The sequence below is a fragment of the Arvicanthis niloticus genome, chromosome 4 (assembly GCF_011762505.2).
Source record: "Arvicanthis niloticus isolate mArvNil1 chromosome 4, mArvNil1.pat.X, whole genome shotgun sequence".
In the NCBI taxonomy this organism is placed as follows: Eukaryota; Metazoa; Chordata; class Mammalia; order Rodentia; family Muridae; genus Arvicanthis; species Arvicanthis niloticus.
Window position 1 is genome coordinate 122,488,417 of NC_047661.1, and position 23,086 is coordinate 122,511,502.

Consider the following 23,086-nt stretch of genomic DNA (forward strand, 5'->3'; position numbering starts at 1 on the left):
GCTGAACAGCTGCATGCACACATCCTGCTTTCTGACTGTCATCAGCTGCTTCAAGACCCTGTTCTTGATCCCTTTTCCATAGTAGACTGTCTGTTGAACTGTGAGCCAGGAAAAGAAAAAAAAAAAAAAAAAAGCAAAACCCTATCTTAGTTACTTTTTAATCACAGCATCAGGAAGAGAAACTAAGACAAGAAAGCAAAACTGGTTTCCAGCCTTTCCAACCTGCCAAGATTAGAAATATATTCATTTGTTTCCAGGTAGCCTTTGCTTTACCTTCTTCTGAGAGAGCTCAGAGCTCCTTGTTTTGATAACATTTTGGGAAAAGAATTTATATCATTTACATTTTTATTGGTGTTTAGGGAGTTTACAATAAATTTAAACTCATATGCTGTAATTGGTGTTTTAATTGTCATTGAGTTTAATGACATTCAATTTCCTTTATAGCCATAAAGAGAATTTTTATTCTTGTTGATACTTAAAACAGAAGAATCCCCAAAGAAATGTAGTGATCTTCATAGCTCTCCTTCCAGCATTCGCTACACTGGCTAAGCAGAGTAATCTAGGTCACACACCCAGGGTCTGATGAGCCTGTTGGAGCTCCCCTTTCCGAGTCTCATAGCAAAAGGAAAGGCTTCTCGTGAGGTCTAACTCTCCTGCAAAATCACCACACAGTTTATCTTTAAATTCTCTTTATTTTATATTGGAAAAAAAAATCACAATACACACTTAACGAAACATCTGGTAAGATGACAATAATATCATCCCATCTATTTTACATTGTTAAAAATCTCCTGTGTAGAGAGTTGGAAAAGAATGCCTAGAAGGGTCTCAAACCGATTGAAGTTTAAAAAAGCAAACAGGAGCTCTTGGAGTTTTACAGGCAACTATTTACAAGTGAAGCATTTGCTGAGCTTTAGACGGGGTGGGATGGGGGGAGCAATACCAAGCAAGTGATTCAAAACCAGTTGTAAGATGAATGAGCAGAAAACCTTCAGACCACACAATCATGAAATGGTGTAGAGCTAGAGAGTGATGGCGAGAATAAAAGTGGTAGAGCTACCTCGGTCAAGACTTTCCCTAGCCCTTCCTAGCAGTAGAGTGTAGGGAAGACCCGGCCACATCTTACATTTACTCATAGGTAACAGCTCCAGCCCCCGGGGTGAGAGCCCACTCACTTGGCTGCAAATCCAACTTCTCCCAGGTCCAGCATCAGGCCCCGCCTCCTAGGGCGCACCTACTGAGCAGCGAGCCCGGTCAATCTCAGTTTAGCAGCAGGCCCCGCCCCTCAGCAGAGACCCCGCTCCGCTCATCCGCCATCAGGGCCCGCCCTTCAAGAGGCGTCATTCCCGCAGCCTCCACCCTAGGCATGGCGTTGTGTGACTTCCCGGTACTCACTCTGCTGCTGCTGCCGCTGCTGGCGCGGCTCTCGGCCGGGGACTGCCCGTGCTCCGAGGCCGCTCTCTGCCGGCCGATCCGCCATCGCCCCGACTTTGAGGTCAGCACTCCCTTTGCCCGTCGGTCTGATACTCAAGGCTGTAAGAGAAGTTGTGCGCTCACTGAGCAGCCGTAACCACCTGAGAGCCTTCCTCTTTTCTGATTTCCTTCAGAGGTTGGGCAACTTCCCAGGCCTCAGACTGGGAGCTCCTGCTTGAGCTAATGCTCCTGCCTCATCGGACCCCCAAGGCCAGCTCCTCCCCCTAACCGCTCAGCCTCCGGCGGGAAGGGTAGGAGAACCGGTTCTCGGTTTCCAAGGCAATGCACTTTTAGTAGGAAAGTGTCCACCTCCAAAAGTACATCCGAAGGCAGGATGTTCGGTAACCTTTGCACTTGGTACGGATTAGTTCTTTAGTTTGTGGACACTCACCCCCACCCCACCCCCCAAGTGTCAAAAACAGCTGTTGAGTAAATCTTCCTTTAACCCAGCATAAAGGCTTATCAAGCTTACGGACTTCACACTTGAAGCAGAGGTAAAACCGCACAACTGAACTTGATGGCAGTAGCGGGACCTGGAGATCAGCGAGGTCTGAGGGTCCAGTCTCAAAAAAATCGTACAAAGAAGGAACAGTTCATGGCTCTTAAACTTGTATTTCGTTTTGAGACATAGATATTTAAATGCTTGTGTTTGCAGACATTGTTTAGAAAAAGTGACAGTATTTTTGTAGACTGCCTACTGTGGAAATCTGAACATTCTTTAAAGAGAAAAAAAAAAATAGATCCATTACAGTTTCGTTGGGCAGTGGTCATTAGCAGCACTCAAATCATAAGATCAGAAGTTAAAATTTGGGAGAGAAAGAATTAGCTGTTTGGCAATGGAAAGCTTTTTGTTGATGATCTGGTGGAACTTTCCTACTGTGGTGGTTTGAATGGGAATGGCCCCCATGGACTCATGTGTTTCCATGCTTGGCCCACAGGGAGTGACACTATTAACAGGTGTGGTCTTGTTGGAGGAAGTGTGTCACTGTGGGGATGGGCTTTGAGGTCTCCTATGCTCAAGCTAGGTCTAGAGTAGCTCAGTCTTTCCCCTGCTGCTTGTGGATCCAGATGTAGAACTCTCAGCTCCCTTTCCAGCCCCATGTCTGCCTGGATGCTGCCATGGTGATAGGGATTAAGCCTCAGGACTGTAAGCCAACCCCAATTAAATGTTTTCCTTTATAAGAGTTGCCATGGTCAGGGTGCCAATTCACAGCAAAAGAAACCCTAAGACACCTACTTAGAGAAGAGTTAGCTGGTTCTGATTGGCTAAGTAGGAATCCAAGGCACTCATCCTAAAGCCCCTCCCCTCAATTAAGTGGTTTTATAACAGTCTGATTTATTGTGGCACTCAATACTTAGTGGGTGATATAGTATTTGTGAGAATTTTTAATTACACACAAAGAAACAAGATTATATTCATTCATATACTCGTAGTAAATGAGGCCTCACTAGCTTTGCTTCCTGAAATGGGAAGACTAGATTATATGAGTCTCCCTCCCCACTGTGTGTATTTTGTGTGGTGGGAGTACGGGGTACTGAACTATGCTTTGAGGATGAACACCATTTCTACTGGCAAGCTTTATGCCAACTTGACACACGTTAGAGTCATCAGAGAGGAGGAATCCTCAGTTGAGAAAATGCCTCCATAAGATCCGGCTGTAGGTAAGCCTGTAGTGCACTTCCTTAATTAGTGATTGATGGGGAGAACCTAGACTATTATGGGTGGTGCCATTCCTGAACAGGAAGTCCTGGCTTCCAAGACAGTAAGGATCCCTCTTCCTTGACCTTTACATCAGCTCCTGCCTCCAAGTTCCTGTCCTGTTTGACTTTTGTCCCGACTTCCTTTGATGATGAACTGTTATGTGGAAGTAATAGCTGAATAAACCCTTTCCTCCACAAGTTGCTTTGGTCACAGTGTTTCGTCACAGTAATAGTCGATACTAAACAAGATACCATTCTCCACCATGCAGACCTAACCGCCCCTTTGTGTTTTCAAGATTGAGAGTGGTTGCTATTATATCACAGGCCCTAAGTTGTTTTTTGTTTTGTTTTTAACAAATTGAGTCTTAAATATGAGAATTAAAACATTGAACTATTCAGTCTCACATTCTGTGTGTAGTAACTTTATTAGATGGTAGCTTGTCAGGAAAAAAAAGAACTATGCATAGTTAATTCTGCAAGGTAAAGGGATGAGAGAATTCAGTGACAGCCTCAACAATCATGGTTGCTGCTCCGCACAGCCCTTACTGATCCATTCCTCTGTGAGCCCCTACATCTCTATTTTTAGTGCCAGTATAGTGTACCACCCTGCTTCAAATGCTAATGGATCTCCAGAAAAATTAACAATTCTGTGGTCCTTAAATACTGCTTGAGAATGCCACTTAACTTATTAATTTTATGTTATTCTTTTCTCTTTCAGCATTTCTGTGTTGTACCTACCTTCTTTTCAGTTCTAGAATCTCAGAATTCTCTTTAGTTGTGGGGAACTTGAGTTGTAGAAACTTAGTTCTTATCTGGAAATGCTTACTCGCCTGAAGACTGTCTTTTGTCATCCTCCAGAATGCAGAGGTACCCTCACATGAAGTCACCACGGATGGTTTCTTGCACCACCTGGATAGCTGATTACCTGGACATGTATCAAGGCCCTGCATTTCCTTCCAGGCCTTGATGCTATTGTAATTTCCTAATGGATCTTGGTATCTGTTAACCTCTGTGCCTAGCAAAACACCTCTCCTCCATTTTCATTAAGTGTTGGCTATATCATAAATGAATACCTTCAGGTAAAACATGACCAGTAAGCTTTTGTGCTTCTAGGATTATCTCTGAGGGAAAAAACACTCGAGGAACAACATTAGCTACTTTACAATTGGACTTGACTACTATTCTAAGTCAGCTTCATCCAAAAGCACACACAGCAACTTAAGCAGCATCCATGGCTCCATCTGAAAGAGGCAGTAGCTTGAAGATCATCAAACTCTGGGAGCTCTGGTGCCCCAACCTTTGCGGAGAGCTCACTCATAATTTCTTGCCATTTTCATCCAAACATTTCCCTACTGTGATTCAAGTTTGGGTCTTTAATCTGTCTTTCACTTCAGCACAAGGGAATTTTCTAGGATGCATTCCTTTTCCTTTTAAAATATACTTGTGTCTTTATATTAGGTGAGGAGTAATGCAGGCAAAAGAACACATAAGCCATAAAGATGCAATGCCAGTGGCTTTTCTCGTTTTGTCACTCTTGTTTTTTGTTTTTGGGTGTGTGTGTGCGTGTGCGTGTGCATGTGTGTGCGTGTGTACGTGCGTGTGTGTTTATAAATGTATGTGCTTATAATGTAAATGTATGTTTATAAATGTATGTGTTTATAAATGTATGTGTTTATAAATGCATGTGTGTGTTTATAAATGTATAAAAATGTAATAGACAGTAAAAGTACAAAACCTTCGGTGAAGCCCCATGGCTCCAAAGGGCCGTTCAGTCCATATAGTTGACTGAGGTGCACTTTGAGTGGCTACCTCAGTCTAGATGAGTGATGTTTTTGTGTGAATCCATTAAAAAAAAGGTTGTTCTCTTCATTTTCCTCAGGATACCAACTTTTCAACAGGGCTGACTTTCATGAATTACCCCAGATTCTGTTCTTTTCTATGCTTTTTCTAAATTCCATGTGTCTGCCATACTAAACACTTACAGTCACTGTGCTCTTTGTCTTCAGGCCTCCACACTAGCCAGTACTTCTTCCAGGTCAATGCAACCACCAATATGCTGGTAACCCGATGTCTTCGTATTACATTCTCAGTGCCCAGTGTCCACCACAGTGCCTGACATGGAGGTGGTTCAAGTATCTGGATGTCAGTATGATAACCTCAGTTTAAGTGCCGATGCCCAACCCTGTTTTCCTGGCAGGTCTTTGTATTTGATGTTGGACAGAAAACCTGGAAATCTTATGACTGGTCACAGATTACAACTGTGGCAGTTTTTGGAAAATATGACTCAGAACTTATGTGCTATGCTCATTCAAAAGGAGCCAGGGTAGTGCTAAAAGGTATGTTTTTAGCAGATGCATATCTAGCCAATGCAAAAAAAAAGTGTACTGTTTATAATATATAGTCCTTTTTATGCCTCTTTTTTAAAAACCTTAGTTGCAGATACCGTTAAATCTATTCCACAAGTACAGATTTAAATAAAAAAGAAAGAAGCTTACTTGTTTTTGAGCAAATGTGACTGCCTAGTTAGAGCATGCTGACCTTTATTAATGGTCTACAAGTTCTGCTTTTTTTTTTTTTTTTGGTTTTTTCGAGACAGGGTTTCTCTGTGTAGTCCTGGCTATCCTGGAACTCACTCTGTAGACCAGGCTGGCCTCGAACTCAGACAAGTTCTGCTTCTAATTGAGGATGATTTTAGCTCACAATGACTATTTTGAAGATTAGTAAGCAATGGCTGTTATTTGGTACTATTTCTCCATTTGGAAAGCAAATTAGGCTTAATATTAAAAAATTTATGTGTTTTAAATACATTGTGAACTCTTTGGGAGTGGCTTTGTGAAGTAAATGGCTTTACCTATGAAAAGCATCCATACAAATATGTCTTTTCCTTCCAAAGGTGATGTATCACTGAAGGATATCATTAATCCTACCTTCAGAGCATCATGGATAGCTCAAAAAGTTGATTTAGCCAAAACACAACATATGGATGGAATTAATATAGACATAGAACAAGAAGTTAATTGCTTATCGCCTGAATATGAAGCACTGACAGCTCTGGTTAAAGAAACCACAGAGAGTTTCCATCGTGAGATTGAGGGATCACAGGTAAATATTCATTTTTGTTGGTGGTGGTTTTTAATCAAAATATAGTCACATAAGTATGACTAATGGCATCTTAGTTTTATAGCAATGGTGGAAGAGTTTCTGCACACATTTCCCAAAACCCCTTTCTGGAGTGTTACTGTTAAGGTCCTATGTTTCTATTTATATCAAAGTACAACACTGCAATTGTTCTATCCTCTGGTCTGCAGCACTGTAGATTGTGGGCAGCAAGAAGCCAGAAGGGCCTAAACTGGCTTTTACCTGTACAGAGCAGAAAAAGCAGGCACTAAAGAAGAGGCTAGTGCTGGGAAACTGTCTCACTCTCTGTAGTCTCTGTATTATTTGTAAAGCACTCAGGGCCCATGAAAGTTCAAATGACTAATTCTGTCGAACCAGTCAGAACTGTGACTGTAGGGCCAGGAGCAAAATTAGAACAATTTCAACATAAGCCATCTTGTCAGACAATGTGTAAGTAGCAAAAGACAGTGTGCCTCTAGATCAGGACTGTTAAACATGATTGCACATTAAGAAAATTCAGGATCTTAAAAACAAATAAAAACCTATATGTATACACAAATGCATACTGGAGAGTCGCTCCCAGATATATGCACGAAGCCCTTGGTACAACCTGCACATGTGCGCATACACACACATACACAAAATTACTGAGCAAATTAATTATCCCTGTCTTTAAATATTTACAATCCTGCCAGATCTGCTGGTACATGTCTTTAATCCTAGTGCTTAGTAGGTAGAGGCAGAGAGACTGGGAGGTCAAGGCTAGCCAGGGCTACATAGTGAGATACTGTCTCAGAAAAGCCAAAATATTTAAGTAGACTCATACACATTGTCCTTGGTATCCATGGAAGATTGTTTCCAGTGGATATTAAAATGTGTAGATGCTACAGTCATGTACATAAAATGGCAAAGTATTTGATAAACCCTATGTAAAACTACTCATATACTTTAAAATAATCTTTACATTATTAATAATACCTAATACAGTGTTATATACATAGCTATTATATTGATTGTTGATGATCTAAGGAGAATAATATCCACACATTAAACATTTTAGAAATATCACAGTATAGAAAATTAGCAAACACTTTTCATCTGTACTTTGTAGAATTTATGGATGCACAAGTCACCATTGTATAAAGTATGTCTAATGAATACATTGAGTATCTACCATACACATGTGCAGTAGTCATCCAAGGCACAGCATCGTAAGTACTAGACACCACGACTCTGAAGCTTGCCCTAGGATCTCATGGGGTGTTGTTTAAAATCTCCTGACATTAGTTCATTGAGTGTGGGATAGAGCTTAGGGACCTGCAGTTTTACCATGTGTGATTCTGGGTGATTCTGATAGATGGTTGTCACATGAGACTCACCGGTCAAATTATATGACACAAGGATGGACATATCAGTGGGAAGGAGATCCATGGCTTTGACTGGGATGACGCTCAGTAAATGTTCAAAAAGTGACCATTAGTGTTCAGTGGAATTCAAGTTTTCAGCATAGACCAGCAATAGCAAATGCCTGGCACTCAGGGTACCACTTGCCTCTCAAGTTTTGGTCTCAGAGAATTTTTTCCCTCTTCTTTAGTAGAAGGCTAGAATTGGCATGTGGAGAACAGTCTATGCACCAGTCAGGATTAACCCACAGCGAATGGGCAAGGTCAGGGGACTAGCAAAAGCAAATTCCAAATTTATCTTTCAAGTGTGTGTTAGGTGAATATATTACATGAAGTTCAAACTTATAGGAGTTAAAGGTGTGAAGACTACCAGATTGTGAAAGGTTCAGAATACCAGACTGGAAAAATGCATTTTATTCAGTATATAACAGATGACATTAGAAGATTACCCTGTGGTAATATGTAAACTTGGAGAAGAAATGAAGACTAATAAGTGGTAACAATCTAGACAACCCAGAAGTAGAGGTTTACAGCTTACAAGGGGATGAAGAATATCATTTTTGCCCTCAGGATTTCATAAATATGCTTCATTAATGTGTGGAATTAATTTTTTAAATCTACATTTATTTGGTCTGTGTTTGAATGAGTGTGTGTGTGTGTGTGTGTGTGTGTGTGTGTGTGTAAGGACAACTCTGTGGAGTCAGTTCTCTCCTTTCATCAGTTACAGAGAACAAACTCAGGTCTCCAGGTGTGGTGACAATTGCCCTTATCCTGAGCCACCTTGCTGGCCCCAAGTAAATTAACTAAAAGGAGGATTTTAAAGTTACATAGCATTTATACAGGGTTGGTTTTGAAATACTTGGAATTCCAGGGAACATACTATTAGTATTCAAGGTATATAAATAGTAACAATAGATTGTAAATTTAACTGCTTAGAGCAGTGGTTCTCAACCTGTGGGTCCCAACTCCTTAGGCAAACCTCTATGTCTAAAATATTTACATTACAATTCATAATAGTAACAAAATTACAATTATAAAGTAGCAACAAAAATATCTGTATGGCTGAGGGTCACCACATCATCAGGAGGGTTGAGAACCACTGGCTTAGAGGCACCCACTTTCTCCATTACTCCAAGACAGCTCCATTTTGTAATAAGAGAATGACAGAATAGCTCCAATATGTAAACACTTTACTTCACAGCCATTTTTTTTTGTAGAATTTTTTTTTTTTTTAGAATTTATTTATTTATTTTGTGTAAGTACACTGTAGCTGTCTTCAGACACCCATATGAGGGCATCAGATCTCATTATGGATGGTTGTGAGCCACCATGTGGTTGCTGGGATTTGAACTCATGACCTCTGGAAGAGCAGTCAGTGCTCTTAACCACTGAGCCATCTCACCAGCCCTGTAGAATTTTTAATACTCAGTGAAGCATAGGGAAAAACTGTGACAAAGTCTGAAAGTTTGGTAAGATAAATTAGACAAAATATAAATACTTTAATATAAAAACTCATTTTATAATTGTTTACTGGGTGCCTCATTAAGGGAAAACATTTGTTGGGATTTAAGACTGTTTCTACACATTAAAATAAAACTTATTAATATTTAATTGAGGTAAAAACCCATATTTTAAGATACTCAACCTTGTTGATCACCATTCAGAGTAAAGGGTAAGTTATCACCTGTTTCATTTGTCTGTTTCCAGAAACTAAGATCATTTAAATGATATATTCAGCATTTTGTGTTGACAAATAAATCCCAGTCCTCTGACTGTATGTGTGTGTAGTGTTTGGCCCACCCTACCATGTCATATACTTGTGAATTAGGGACTAACTCAGAATACCATCGGGCAGTACCAATGTTGACCTGTGTGGCCTGCACAGTCCTTTAAAGTCACATGGCTTCATTTTCAACTCATTCAGGGACTCCAACATCATGCATTATCATTGAACTTGCTCCTTCTCATCAGTGAGTTCCCAGCCCAGGCTTTGAAAACATTTGGATTTGAAATTCGTTTTCTTTCCAGTGCTCTGCTGCTGGTCCTTATGTATCCAGATATAGACACAGGCCAGTCCAATGTAGTAACAAAACATATTTATTAGAGCTCTTCTATATATGTGTTAAATTCCATATGCATACATTATAGGCATTTCTTTATTCTCAAGTAGAATAAGGCAAGAAAATGTTATATAAATAATATGTAGTTTTTTCACAGGTAACTTTTGATGTGGCTTGGTCACCAAAGCACATAGACAAAAGGTGCTATAATTACACTGGGATTGCAGACGCCTGTGACTTTCTTTTTGTGATGTCTTACGATGAGCAAAGTCAGATCTGGTCAGAATGTATTGCAGCCGCCAATGCTCCCTACAATCAGACATTAACTGGTAAGAATTCAAAAAATGGTCACTTAATTAGTAGCATTTATTCCAAAACCTCAGACACTAAGGTGTTTTTTAGTATTTCTAAATTATTTATATACTTTCTATATAAAAGTGTGCTTTATGAATAAAATATAATAAAATGTATTATAATAAAATACAAAAATTTGAGAGCTTTAGTATTTTCAAAAATATTTCATTTTACTTCCCATATTCTTATGGAACAACTTTATTATCACTGACTACATTAGAGATAAGATGGACTCACATGGGCGTTTTTACTTCAGGCTTGTCATATGCCAAGAGATTTTTGGTTGTCTTTTTTTGTTTGTTTGTTTTGTTTTTTGTTGTTTTGTTTTTGTTTTTCGAGACAGGGTTTCTCTGTGTAGCCTTGGCTGTCCTGGAACTCACTCTGTAGACCAGGCTGGCCTCGAACTTGGAAATCCACCTGCCTCCGCCTCCCAAGTTCTGGGATTAAAGGCGTGGGCCACTGCTGCCTGGTGATATTTTTGTTTAATATTATAGAAGTTAATGCAGAAATTTATAACTAGTTAAGAGTTCAGATAATAACTGGTGTATGTATATGTGAATGTTTATGGACTCAACCATATACATTCAACCAGAAATGGGAACTCATGAGTACTCTGTATATCACACACACACACACACACAGCTCAAGAAACATTTGTGTGGTGTATAGATAGAAAGACTGTAAGAGCCAGAGTTGGGGAGACCCAAACAAAATCACTTTGTGGTTACAACGACAGGACTGTGCACTCATGAGTTTACAGCATCTGTGGCTGTGTAACCTAAGACTGGTCCAAGATGTAGCCAATCAACATTTTTGGGAGTAGTTGGGAGAGTTCACTCATGTTCTTTGTGTTCTAAACTACAGCTTGCTACAGTATAACAGCAAGGGCATTTTTTATCTCCACCAGTCACTGGGAAACACACATAATATTTTTTTAAACAGAACGCCTGAGTTTCTATAAGAAGTTCTGAATATCACTGCCACAAAGTTTAAGATTTATAGAACTTTTCTTGAAGCTTTAGAATCCCAAATATCAAATATATGTTAGCAGTTAACATCTAAGTTAGTATGATTTCTTGAAATTTTCATTCCTCCTGTATTTTGTGTATTTTGTTTCCAATATCATCTACATTGGATATCATCTCATATTTATTTAAACAAAGAAAACAAAAAAAAAATTTAGAAAGCAAGACATAGGACTTCCAGTTCTTAAGGGATGGCTTTTATGACATTATAGAAGAAAACTCACCTTGTATCTGCACAGATATACCTGTTTTTACAAACTTAAGGCTTGTCATGGTTGCCTAGCTTGTATGTACATATTAACAGATATATAAACAGAACAATTACATGCTTTTCTATCCCCATGTGACTAGGATACAGTGACTACATCAAGATGGGCATTAGCCCTAAGAAACTCGTAATGGGCATTCCCTGGTATGGCTATGATTACATTTGCCTAAATCTCTCAAAGGTAAGAACAACTTATATTGTATATATATGATACTATTCCATTATATACTTTGTTCTGCTCTGAATATATGAAATTTTATTTAAATAATTTCTGAAATGCATTTTGAGGGTAAGCTTTGTTTCTTTTTAATTCTTTACTATTATGACAGTTTCTGAATGCCATGTATTCCATTTTATTATCAATTCATTATTCTGTACAATCAGGTTATTTATAGCATATCTTTTTTAAAAGAATTATTTATTTTATGTATATTGAGTACACTGCAGCTGTCTTCAGACACACCAGAAGAGGGCATCAGATCCCATTACAGATGGTTGTGAGCCACCATGTGGTTTCTGGGAGTGAACTCAGGACCTCTTGAAGAGCAGTCAGTGCTCTCAACTGCTGAGCCATCTCTCCAGCCTTACAGCATATCTTTTATTCTAACAGTCTTATTGTTTTTCTCCTCTGGCTTTAACACTTGCTCAGTAATAGCATGCACATTCTGAATTCCTAGGATGACATCTGCACCATTGCAAAGGTCCCTTTCAGGGGGGCTCCCTGTAGTGATGCTGCAGGACATCAAGTGCCCTACAAGGTGATCATGAAGCAAGTAAATAGTTCTGTTTCGGGAAGCCAGTGGAATGAAGAACAGCAAGCTCCTTATTATAACTACAAGGTACATTTTCACAACTTTTGAACGTTTATGCTAATTTACATAATTTTATTAAGTTGTGGTTACGTGTTTGGCATTAACATTTACCATTTTACTGTTTATTTGCATAAGCCCGTCTTTGAGTCTGTGTAATCAGTAGATTTAGTTCCCCAGAGAACAATTCAGATTACATTGCTAGTGCAATACTCTGCTTGGTCAATTTCCTTTTGAAAGTTCTGTAAAATGTGCATGTCACAAACAGAACTTCCCTTAAGAGCTGACAATTGTGCTAAGGTAATTGCTTTTGAAAGGGCTTTGGTCAAAATAGGTTTTATGTTTGAAAGTCTCCATACGAAACACAGAGTAATAGATGACTCATGATATACTTTTATACTGAAAATAACAGCATTTATCAAGTTTATTCTAAAAGTAAAACAAACTATAAGGAATGTCAAAATTTAGAGACAGAAAAACATCACATAAGAAAACATGAAGAACTATGGGCATGGTTAAATAAATTAGGAATAGCGATAGAAACATCTATTCCAGAGTCAAAGAATTGTTATGTTTCACAATCTGGCAAAAATAAAACAGTTTTTACCAAAAAAAGTACAAATTATCTTTAAAGTTCCTTCGAATTATGTTACTTTAAGAAGTATTGAAATATTAGTTATTTGTTGCCTTTATAGTATTGACTGATGATCTGATTGTTTATAGAAAATTGATTGCAAACATATTACTACAGACATATTTGTATTAACTTCAGAATCAAAATTATATGCCTCATAGTTAAACCTGGGTAGATTATAACCCTATCGTATATATGTATATATGTAATATTACTTTATATATATATGTATATATAATATATAGTAAGCAGTATTACTAGAGCTCTGTTCTGAGAACTGTTAACATTATACATAGACAAGCACATACATGTGCAAATATTCATGCATGTGCTAGGACCAAGTAGATTTAGAAAACAGACAACGATATCTGTTGTCTGAGATTTCTATTATATAGAATTACATTAAAATATTTAAAAAGTGTTACAATACATACAGCTATTTATTTACCATGGAGCCTGTTTTAATCACTCGGAGCCAGGCAGGGGAGTATTTATCAGTCATATATAATTTAGAATGCATATGCTGTCGTGCACTGTTTTGTAACCATCGGCTTAATTTTTCTTCAGTAAGGGAGAAGATGCAGATGCATTCTTTTTTTAAAAGTAACATTTCTAATTGATAAAATTGTATCTAATTATGGTATACAATCAGTTTTGATATATGTATAAACGGTATGGTGGTTAAATCCATTATTTAATGTGTATCTTACGTCACATACTTCTTTTATAATGACTAGTATGTGAAATCATAATCAGTTAAAGTCAGCAGTTTTCAAATCTATGAACCCTTGGTACCTTGGCTCTTATTCATAGAGATGATGGCATTCAACATTTCTGTCTGTCTGTCTTTTTTTTTTTTTGGTTTATTTGTTTTTTGTTTTTTTGTTTGGTTTTTGTTTTTGTTTTTGTTTTTTTTTTTTGGTTTTTTGGTTTTTCAAGACAGGGTTTCTCTGGGTAAGCCTGGCTGTCCTGGAACTCACTCTGTAGACCAGGCTGGCCTTGAACTCAGAGATCCGCCTGCCTCTGCCTCCCAAGTGCTGGGATTAAAGAAGTGCACCACCACTGCCTGGGGTTAACCCTTATTTATGACATATTTCTTTCATCTGACAAGTGTGTCTTGGTAACCACTATCCAAAACATACTATTTGAGGTTAAATAATTCATGAAACATTTTGGGGAGCCTTGGAAACCAGTTCATGGCACTTTAAACAACAGACTATTGTTACTGTTATGTTCCTCATTTAGTCACAGAACAATAAAGTTTCTGTTGTGCTTGAAAAGAATCATTCTGCTCTTTTATCCTGTTCATCAATAGCAGCTTCATCTTGGACTCAATATTCTAGAACCATGTATATTTTAAACATGCTTAAACCAGTTAATGCACAGGATGAAGAATTATGAGTGAGGTGTGCCTGTGCTGAAGGAGTCCACTCAGCTGAAATACACCGCAGCCTGTTTGCTTACCAGGTTACTACTGCTCTTCAAAGTAGACTCATCCGGAAACTAATTCCAAGAGTGCTACCACAGATAAAATATTACTGGCGTCCATTCAGAATTGCCTTTAAGCAGTTTCCTAATGCATTTGAAAACAGTAAATTATTTTTCATTATAGTTCTGACTTTTTCCTTAAAACATTTTTCTCCTTTGTTTTTTGCCTACATCTGGTCCTTTAATTTTCTTTCTTTTCTGATAACCTGTTTGTTTCTTGAGAGACAGTGTAGCAGGGTAGAAGTAAGTGTAAAACCTCAGTGTATTCATTCTCTCAGTCAGCTCTGTGCTGAGTCACCTCCAACAGCCTCTCAGAATCAGTTCTGTAAGACTAGCAAGGAGGCAGCACTTTCCACCTCCACTGCTGTTACCTGTTCATCTGGCTGATTTATCACAAACAGTATTCATCTGTTGAACTTCTAGGTTGGCACACTTCCAGAAACTGTAAAGAATACAAATCAATCAATCAATCAATCAATCAATCAATCTGGTTTTAATAGATAGTAGCAGTTGTTCTTTTTACTTGGACTGCATATCAGAGTCTCTCAGTGGAATAGTAAGACATGAAATAATGAAATATTTTATCCCAGCACCTGCCTTGTTTGATTGAACAAGCTTTATGTAGAGTGAAAATCTGTGAGTCTGAACTGTCAGTTCTGTCTGTGTTTTTCTGGACAGGGCCTCACTGTAGCTCAGGCTTGCCTCATCCTTGTGGGTGCCAGGAGTTCATCACCAGGCCCTACTGAAGTCTGAACAGTTAAAAACTCTACAGTCTGGAGGATTCAAGTGTACATCTTAGTTACTAATAGAACAGATCAAATAAGGAATCTTAAGGCAGGGATGTTCTTAAATAAAATACCTCTTAAGTAGAGGTTAGGTTGTGTAATATTTATTGTTGTTAAAGTAGCACAAGATAGTACTTAGAAATATCATGTATATAACTATGAAAAAATAGAGTAAAGTAATATGCTATAATTTTTTTTTAATTTTATTGCATACATTTTGAATTTTTGGATTTCAGTATTTTTTCCCTTGTTGTACTGAATACTTTACATTTCCAATACAATTGTTTTTGTTCTAGGACCTTGCTGGCCAGTTTCATCAAGTGTGGTATGATAACCCACGGAGCATCTCACTAAAGGCAGCATATGTCAGAGACTATGGCTTGCGGGGCCTTGGCATGTGGAATGCAAACTGTCTTGACTACTCAGATGATGCTCTAGCCAGAGAGCAAACGGAAGAAATGTGGGGAGCCTTAAAACCAAGGCTGTGATGGGAGAAGCGTCTTTTGTCAGACTCTTAGCTTTGTAGGACTGACCTGTGTAAGTAGATCGACCTTCTTGAAGAGATAAAAATGTGTATGTTGTCATGTTGCCCTAACTTACTTATTACTATACCCAATTACTCAGGTAAGAAATTAAGACATTTTTCATTTGTATTTGAAAAAATACATATCTTAGATATACAGGAATATAAAAGCAAGAAACAAGTCAATTTACTCTATATTCCTCCATGTTTCAGTATTATAATTAGAAAAGTTTTCAAAAGTTCATGCTGAAGTTTCACTCCTGTTATTGAAATAATTGTTAAAAGTCAATACAAATTTTAAAAATATGTGTAAAAAGTAGACAAGTGAAGATAATGGGGAAGGAAGTGCATATGACCATAGTATGTTACACACATGTACAGAATATTATAATAAAGCCCATTATTTTGTATAATTAATATGTGCTAATAAAAGATTGACAAGAACTATGTGTAACTTGAAATGGAAATTGTTGGCTTTGGACACAGTCTTTAAAACTTAGCCTTTGAGAAGCAGTTTATGTTGAATTTATTTCCAACAATCTTGAATTTAGTACCAGGAATTTGGCATCTCTTTTGGGTCATAAAAGTGAGTAGGCATGGCTTTTCTGGTTCCTGATTCCTTACAGTACATACGAATATTTCATGACATAAGCACATCAGAGTCACTTAAACATTTAGACAGCGTATGAGATAAAATAGGCTTACAGATGAAATGTGAGAAGATAACTTAGTAATACCTGAACCAGTAGATTAGAGCTACCTGATGAGATCCACGTGGATCCTTGCTATGAGGGTAAGCTGGTGCTGATCTTGATTCTGGTCACTGTTTATGCCTACAGTCACCAGGGTCCTTCACAGATTAACACCCATTGCTTTTCTACATTTCATACTTTCTTCTGCATTTGCATTTTGCTTTTAAGCTACCTAAGAACATTATTCTTTAAACCTGTTCCTTTTTCTAAAAGTTTATTTTTTGGGAAAATAAATGTCTAGTGTAAAGCAGTCCTTGTTTTCTTTCTCAAAGCAATCTATAAAGTTACAGGGCTGGAGAGCTGGCTCAGCAGGTAAGAGCACTGGCTGCTCTTCCAGAGGATTTGGGTTCAATTCCCAGAACCACATGGTTGGTCACAACCCCAGTTCCAGAGGAGCTGATTCACTCTTCCTGCACACATATGGTACATGGACATACATACATCCATGCATATAAAATTAAGTAAAAATAAAACAAATCATTACATTATATTTTTATTATTTCCCAAAAGAACATAGATTAAATGTTTGTATCCTTTGAACTCCATGACATAAATCCTGTCTTCTTTACATATGATCCCCTTCTAAATTGGAGTAAGTCATTTATCAACTATCTGTTATGATAATATTATAGTTTCTATTTACATAGCTATTTATGACAGTAAAACTATTTACTTCCATGGTATATGTTGAATAACTTTATGCTTCTAAAAATCATTTTATATTTCTAAAATCAATACAAATTAAATTATTAGATGCAAATTTGTTGTGCATGTAGTTGCAATTGTTTTAATCAAAATGTGATTAACAAAATTGTATTTCACAGCAAATACACTGGTATTTACTAAAACATATGTTTTGCTAATCATTAATTTTGCCATCATACTGGCCTGTAAATGTAAGTTTATTAAAAATAAGTAATTATAAAATATAGTACTACAAAATAGGTAATAGACACAAAATTTTTAAAATAAACATCTACTATATAGATTTGTGCTATAATTTACAATACCCACACAAAAAGTAAAAAGTAAATCTAATTTTTAAATTTTTTCTTTAACTTAATTCAATCTTATGAATTAATAAAACATTGCCAAGAAATACAGTGACTTATCAAATAGTTAAAATTTCAAGAGATAAATGAACATACATATTGGAGATCGGAAAGGTGTACCCATTTTCTTCTGTGTCAGTTCAGCTTTTAATGTCTGTAAATCTGAAACTGCTTGTTTTCTCATCTGTAGAAAGAGGTGCCTTTAAAAAGTGAACTTCATCTTATCCTTCTAAAAATACATCATGGTTGGAACTGTCCTCATTTGCCTTTTATGCCTTCATTCTTATTAGACTTCTACGATAAATTAATATAGTATACATCCTGTTTAATAGGCACACTTATCTACCTAGATGTTCATGAGATAATGTCCTTTGTGGGTATATAAAGGGCAGTTGAAATGTCTCAAACATAGATGAAAAGGAACCTTACCTTTTACTTTAGTTTCAAGATCTCAATGTGTAATAAGTAAAACAGATGCTAACGGGACCCTGAGCACAAGACTCTTTAGGAAAGGACAGGTAATTAAGAAGCATAACAGGATATACTTTGTGCCCAAAATGCTTCTAAGGGTCTTAAATCTTTGGTTTTCCTTATTTCATAATTAAGGAACCTTGAGGCCAACCAAAGGCTAAGTACTTTGCTCAGAGTATAAAGCACACGGTTGGAACAGCTACATACTCTTCCACACATGTTGTTAAGAATAAAATACTCGGGCTTCCCTGGGTTTATGTCGTCACATGCTGTCCTTTAGACAAATTTTGTTAAGATACACCACTAAACCTTTAGAACCACTACTTATACTCTGTTACCTTGAGTAAATATGGTTGCGAAAGGCTCAGACTTGCTTTTCTGACCCTTATTTCTGATTAGCATTGGTGGGAGTGTTTTAGGTAGTTCATTCAAGATCAATAAAAACTTAGTATTGCTTGTATATCCTTCAAGCATTACAGTTAAATACGGGATTTTTTTCTCCTAATTCATAAGCCAAAAACTTTATTTTCTTTGTGTCTTTAAAACTAAATTATTATTTATGCTCAAGTCATAACTCACATTTGTAAACTTAAAATCTACATGGAAGGTGGAAACTAATGTGCATGTGTTCCAGAAAAAAGCAGAGGAAGTCATATGGATGGTTTGGAGACACCCTTATCTGCATCCCCACTATCTTCAGGTGTACAAGTCTCCACTCTGCCTTCCTCTCCACAGATGGAACACAGTTTTCTTTCCCTGGACAAGTTGGCTTTGATTACATAAGTTACCCTTTGTTCTTTCCACTTAAGTCTTAAGCTTCCTAGTGTGAGCCAGCCTTGAGGGAAGTGAAACACATCTAGAACTGCACTGTCCAAAGTGGTAGACCATTGAAAATTTAAATTACCAAAAGGTAAATCAAATTCAAAATGTGGGTCCTTAGTCACACAAGCTACATCTGAAGTCCTTAGTATCCCTAGGTAGTAGTGCCGACCATATTCAACAGTGAGGTATATAACATCTCCATTCTAGAAAGTTCTGTGGCTAGTGCTAATTCTAGAAGGTGATAATTCTGTACCATGAAGCTATTCTGGAAAAAGAGCGAGTGGAGAATTTCTGGGGTCGGCTTTCAGTTCTATGTACATATGCTTTAATGAAAGAATATATAGTCTCCTGTTTAACAAAAGAGTTTTGTTTTCTAAAATCCAAGAGAGAAGTGCTTGTTTATCATGCGCAATGGGCTGCAAGAGCCTCAGGGCTGAAACAAACAAAACCAACATCGTGCGTATGAAAATAACAACAAATGATTACCCAAGAAATGGGAAGAAATTGAATGGGAGTTAGGGGCTTAACCATAGCTTCGTCCAATTTATAAACATCCGAAATACAGGACCTCGTGTATGCTACATAACTGTAGGAAAACTATTTTTAAAATGTTTTATCTTCTTTTCATATTGTACTGTCTCATGTGGTCCTTTAACCTTTAATTACTTTTAGTAAGATTTTACCTTTGCCTGTTATAACATGCATCTTTTTATTGTATTTAGTTTTCTCTGTGCACTTTGTTGGTTGTCATCTAACTAATGCTAAAGGACCAATTCAAGAAGAGTCAGTCTTGGATACTCTTGTAACACTGACATTCAAGGTTAAAATGCCAAACACTTTATTTCAAGATGAACGTTATACTCTGACTAGAAAAAATGTAGATTACCTTAACCCCTCCCTCCCCCCCCCCTTCTCTCTCTCTTTGCTTTTTCGAGACAGGGTTTCTCTATAGTCCTGGTTGTCCTGGAACTCACTCTGTAGACCAGGCTGGCCTCGAACTCAGAAATCCGCCTGCCTCTGCCTCCCAAGTGCTGGGATTAAAGGCGTGCGCCACCACCGCCCGGCTTACCTTAACTTCTAATATGAGTTTCATTTTATCAGTATCCAATTTTCTCTTAAGTTGGTCAATTGCATGCTGTACTTCAGTAATCTGGATTATAAGATAATTCTGTGTGTGACATAAAGGTATTTATTTAGTATATTTGTATATTTAGTATAAATAGCCTTATGAACAAAAACTGTGAAGTGGTCATTAAAATGTATTACAGAAAAGAAACTTATTGTTTTGGATATGTCTTTCTGTTTAGATCTTGTTCATTAGGGATTACTTTCTCTTCTGTTCTATACTAGTCATTTATTATTTTTAAAAAATGAGGCTGGCATCATGGTGCATACTTGCAATCTCAGTATTTAAGAAGCTGAGACAGGAGAATCTCAAGTTTAAGGCCAGGCTGGGTACATAGTAAGATCCTATCTCAGTAAACAAAACTGATATTTGTAAAACGGACCATCAACATAACATGATTAACACTATTAACTTATGAAGATATTAGCAAACACCTAAAAATCAGCATAGTATTTTATTAGCTAAATCAGATTAGTATTATTTTTAAAAACATATCTAATTGTTAAACTGTTTATATAAAAAAATATAAAAATATAAAAATACTGTCCTCAGAAAACCTATGCAGGACCATGCTCTTTACTAAAGCTATTTAAGAGATTTAAACTTCCATGCAGGGCAGTGGTGGCGCACGCCTTTAATACTCATGCTTGGGAGGCAGAGGCAGGCAGAGCTCTAAATTCAATGCCAGCCTAGTCTACAGAGTGAATTCCAGCACAGCCAAGGCTACACAAGAAATACTGTCTCAAAAAGCAAAACAAACAAAAAATTTTAAACTTCCTTTGCAAAATAGATTCTTATGTTGAACCAATAAAGCTGTAAGAAAAAGTATTAACTATGCTAAAAATAGTATAAACTAATATGATAAGTAATTATTTTAGCCTAGCTGGGTTTTTTATATTAAATTTACCTAAAATAGTAAACATTCATTATTTCATCATGTCTACAATGAAGTCATTATCGTAATTAACATTTTTATATCTTTTGGATATGTGAGATCAGTCTAACAAAAAGCAAAGTGTTAAATGGCTCCTGGGTTTATTCATTTATTTTTGCCTATTAAATTATGTGGTAGAATTATACAATAGAGGATAATCTTGTCTGTGGTGTAAGATTCAAGACTATCTCAAAAAATGATTTGATCAAAATTTCATATAATTTAAAAAGTTCTTTAGAATATTCTAAGTTCTGTGGGTGCTGAAAGCCTTCTCACCACCGGACTATAGTGGGCTCAGTTAGCACCTTACTCTAGTTATCAGTTATTTATCTAGTTATCTAGTTATTTATTTATCTCTTTGTAATGTTAATTTGCCTAAGGCAGCCAGAGTATTCCTTGGTAATTGTTACTGATTCAGAGTTCTGCCTAGTTGCCCTCCACCAAGATAAAGGAAAGATTTCTATATTGCATAACTCTGGGCCAGGTTTCTCTCCTATTGTAGAACCATATGATCCTACTTCCAGGATAGGACTTTTCTAGTGGCAGAGGGCACAGTCTACACAGCACCTTAGAATCTGAGATGTTTGCCAGATTCCTTGGCCGCATCTTGATCTCCCTGGCTTCAAGCTGCATGAGCAGTTTTTTATAGTAAAGTTCCAAATCTTCTCGAAGTTTTGTTAAAACTTCCTCCAATGATGCTGTGACTTTCTTGGTGTCAAAGTATTTTTTCTTCCAGCTATCAGAGGCTACAAACAAAACACAAACTACAAAAGTTATAGGTTGTTACTGTTAAAAGATTAAACTTTTAAGGTAGGAAGGACCCTAGAGTTTAACAACAACAACAACAACAACAACAAATCAACAAAAAAGCAAGAAGCAACCAATTAAAAGCCTTTTCCTTCTCTCCTTTTTTTTCTCTTATAGACTTATTAAATACTTTAGCGCTGAGAGAAACATTTGCTAGTTAATAACATGATTAGTGTGTTGGTTTGAATGAGAAGGACCCCTATAGGCTCATATATCTGAATGCTTGACACAAAGCTAGTAGAACTCATTGAGAAGGATTAGGAAGTGTGGCCTTGTTGGGAGATGTATCTCTGGAGATAGGGGTGGGGGTAGACTTGAAAGGTTCAAAAGCCCATGCTATGCTCAGTTTCTCTCCTGCTGTGTGTATCAGATGTAAGCCCTCAGGTACTGCTCCAAGTGCCATACCTCCCTGCTTGCTGCCATGTTTCCCACCATGATGATCATGGACTAATAACCCTCTGAAACTATAAGCAAACCACCAGTTAAATGTTTTTTTTTTTTGTTTGTTTGTTTTGTTTTGTTTTGTTTTTGTTTTGTTTTGTTGTTATAAGTTGCCTTGGTCATAACCTAAGACAGAAGTTGGTACTAGGGACTAGGGTGTTGCTGTGACAAACCTTAGCATGTTGCCTGTTGGAAGAATGCTGACATTAGTTAGGAATTTGGATTAAGAAAGTGGTTTAATACTATAAGCAGGAGTTTAATGGACCATCCTAGGAAGAACCTGGAAGGTGGTAGTACTGAAAGCAATGTGGACATTGGAGGCCCAGCTCAATGTTTGGGGGAGGGGGCGACAAAATTAGCAACTGGGCTAGAGACAATTATTGTAATTTTTGGGCAAAGAAAGTAGCTTTTTGCCTTTCTCCTAAGCATCTCCCTGAGGGTAAATTGAAGAGTTTGGGACTACTATGACTGGCAGCAGATATTTCAAGACTGTGTCAGGTGGTTATTAGTAACCAGTAACCACTCATACAGATCTACGATAAAAACAGTAAGCTAGGCAAAAAAGAAAATAAAATGTAAGTCTGAGGAGAAAAGTAGTACAAGGAAATTAATGCTTGAGACAAGTCCTGTGCTCAAGAAATGGGAAGCTTAAAGAAAGGCCTGATATTAAATGCATATAAATGGAATAATAAGGAAGAGTCCCTTCAACTAATTCTGTAACCTGTGAACGAAAAAGGCCCAAAGGATTGCCTCAGACTGAAAAGCAACTACAAAGGGAAGTTTATGCAGATGTAATTAAGGGGCCAGCTTTGGACTCAAGCAAGACCATGGCAGCTTCATCCACGAGGTTCTGGTTATAGAATCAAGGACACAGGAATAAAAGGGTTAGGGAATCTTCCTCTATGGTTAAGGAACACTGCTGAGGCCAGATGTGTAGCAGGGGACTCACTTTATGGAAGACCAGAGAGGCCATTTGTGTGAAGCTGTGAAAGTGAATGAAGCCTGGATTGTATTGAACCCCAAGATTTTGGAAATGCCAGA

The 23,086-nt window shown here is 37.4% G+C and overlaps 2 protein-coding genes across 4 annotated transcripts in view; one reads left to right on the forward strand and one right to left on the reverse strand.

Annotated features, from left to right (window-relative positions):
• The first annotated feature begins 1,227 nt into the window (after positions 1-1,227).
• Positions 1,228-16,087, forward strand: Ctbs (chitobiase). Its single transcript, XM_034499830.3, has 7 exons — positions 1,228-1,495; positions 5,372-5,510; positions 6,068-6,276; positions 9,912-10,083; positions 11,485-11,582; positions 12,079-12,240; positions 15,414-16,087. Exons 1-7 carry the CDS (start codon positions 1,367-1,369, stop codon positions 15,603-15,605), a joined length of 1,101 nt encoding a protein of 366 aa, XP_034355721.1. The 5' UTR covers positions 1,228-1,366; the 3' UTR covers positions 15,606-16,087.
• Positions 9,776-23,086, reverse strand: part of Spata1 (spermatogenesis associated 1) — a 41,991-nt gene continuing 28,680 nt past the window's right edge. Inside the window, exons 11-15 of one of the 3 annotated variants that reach the window (XM_034499828.2) lie at positions 21,365-21,543; positions 19,807-19,905; positions 17,541-17,628; positions 14,704-14,774; positions 9,776-10,063 (exon numbers count right to left, since the gene is read on the reverse strand). In XM_034499828.2, the coding sequence (XP_034355719.1) occupies positions 14,752-14,774; positions 17,541-17,628; positions 19,807-19,905; positions 21,365-21,543 (389 nt within the window). In that variant the 3' untranslated portion in view covers positions 9,776-10,063; positions 14,704-14,751. The remainder of the gene's footprint in view (positions 10,064-14,703; positions 14,775-17,540; positions 17,629-19,806; positions 19,906-21,364; positions 21,544-23,086) is intronic. The other 2 variants (XM_076933350.1, XM_076933349.1) reach the window with 2 other exon arrangements.

Excerpts from the sequence above, each read along its gene's own strand:
- Ctbs (XM_034499830.3), top strand. The coding sequence starts at position 1,367 with ATGGCGTTGTGTGACTTCCCGGTACTCACTCTGCTGCTGCTGCCGCTG. Across the intron at positions 5,511-6,067 it reads AGCCAGGGTAGTGCTAAAAG|GTGATGTATCACTGAAGGAT; the intron begins GTATGTTTTTAG and ends TTCCTTCCAAAG. Across the intron at positions 12,241-15,413 it reads CTCCTTATTATAACTACAAG|GACCTTGCTGGCCAGTTTCA; the intron begins GTACATTTTCAC and ends TTTTTGTTCTAG.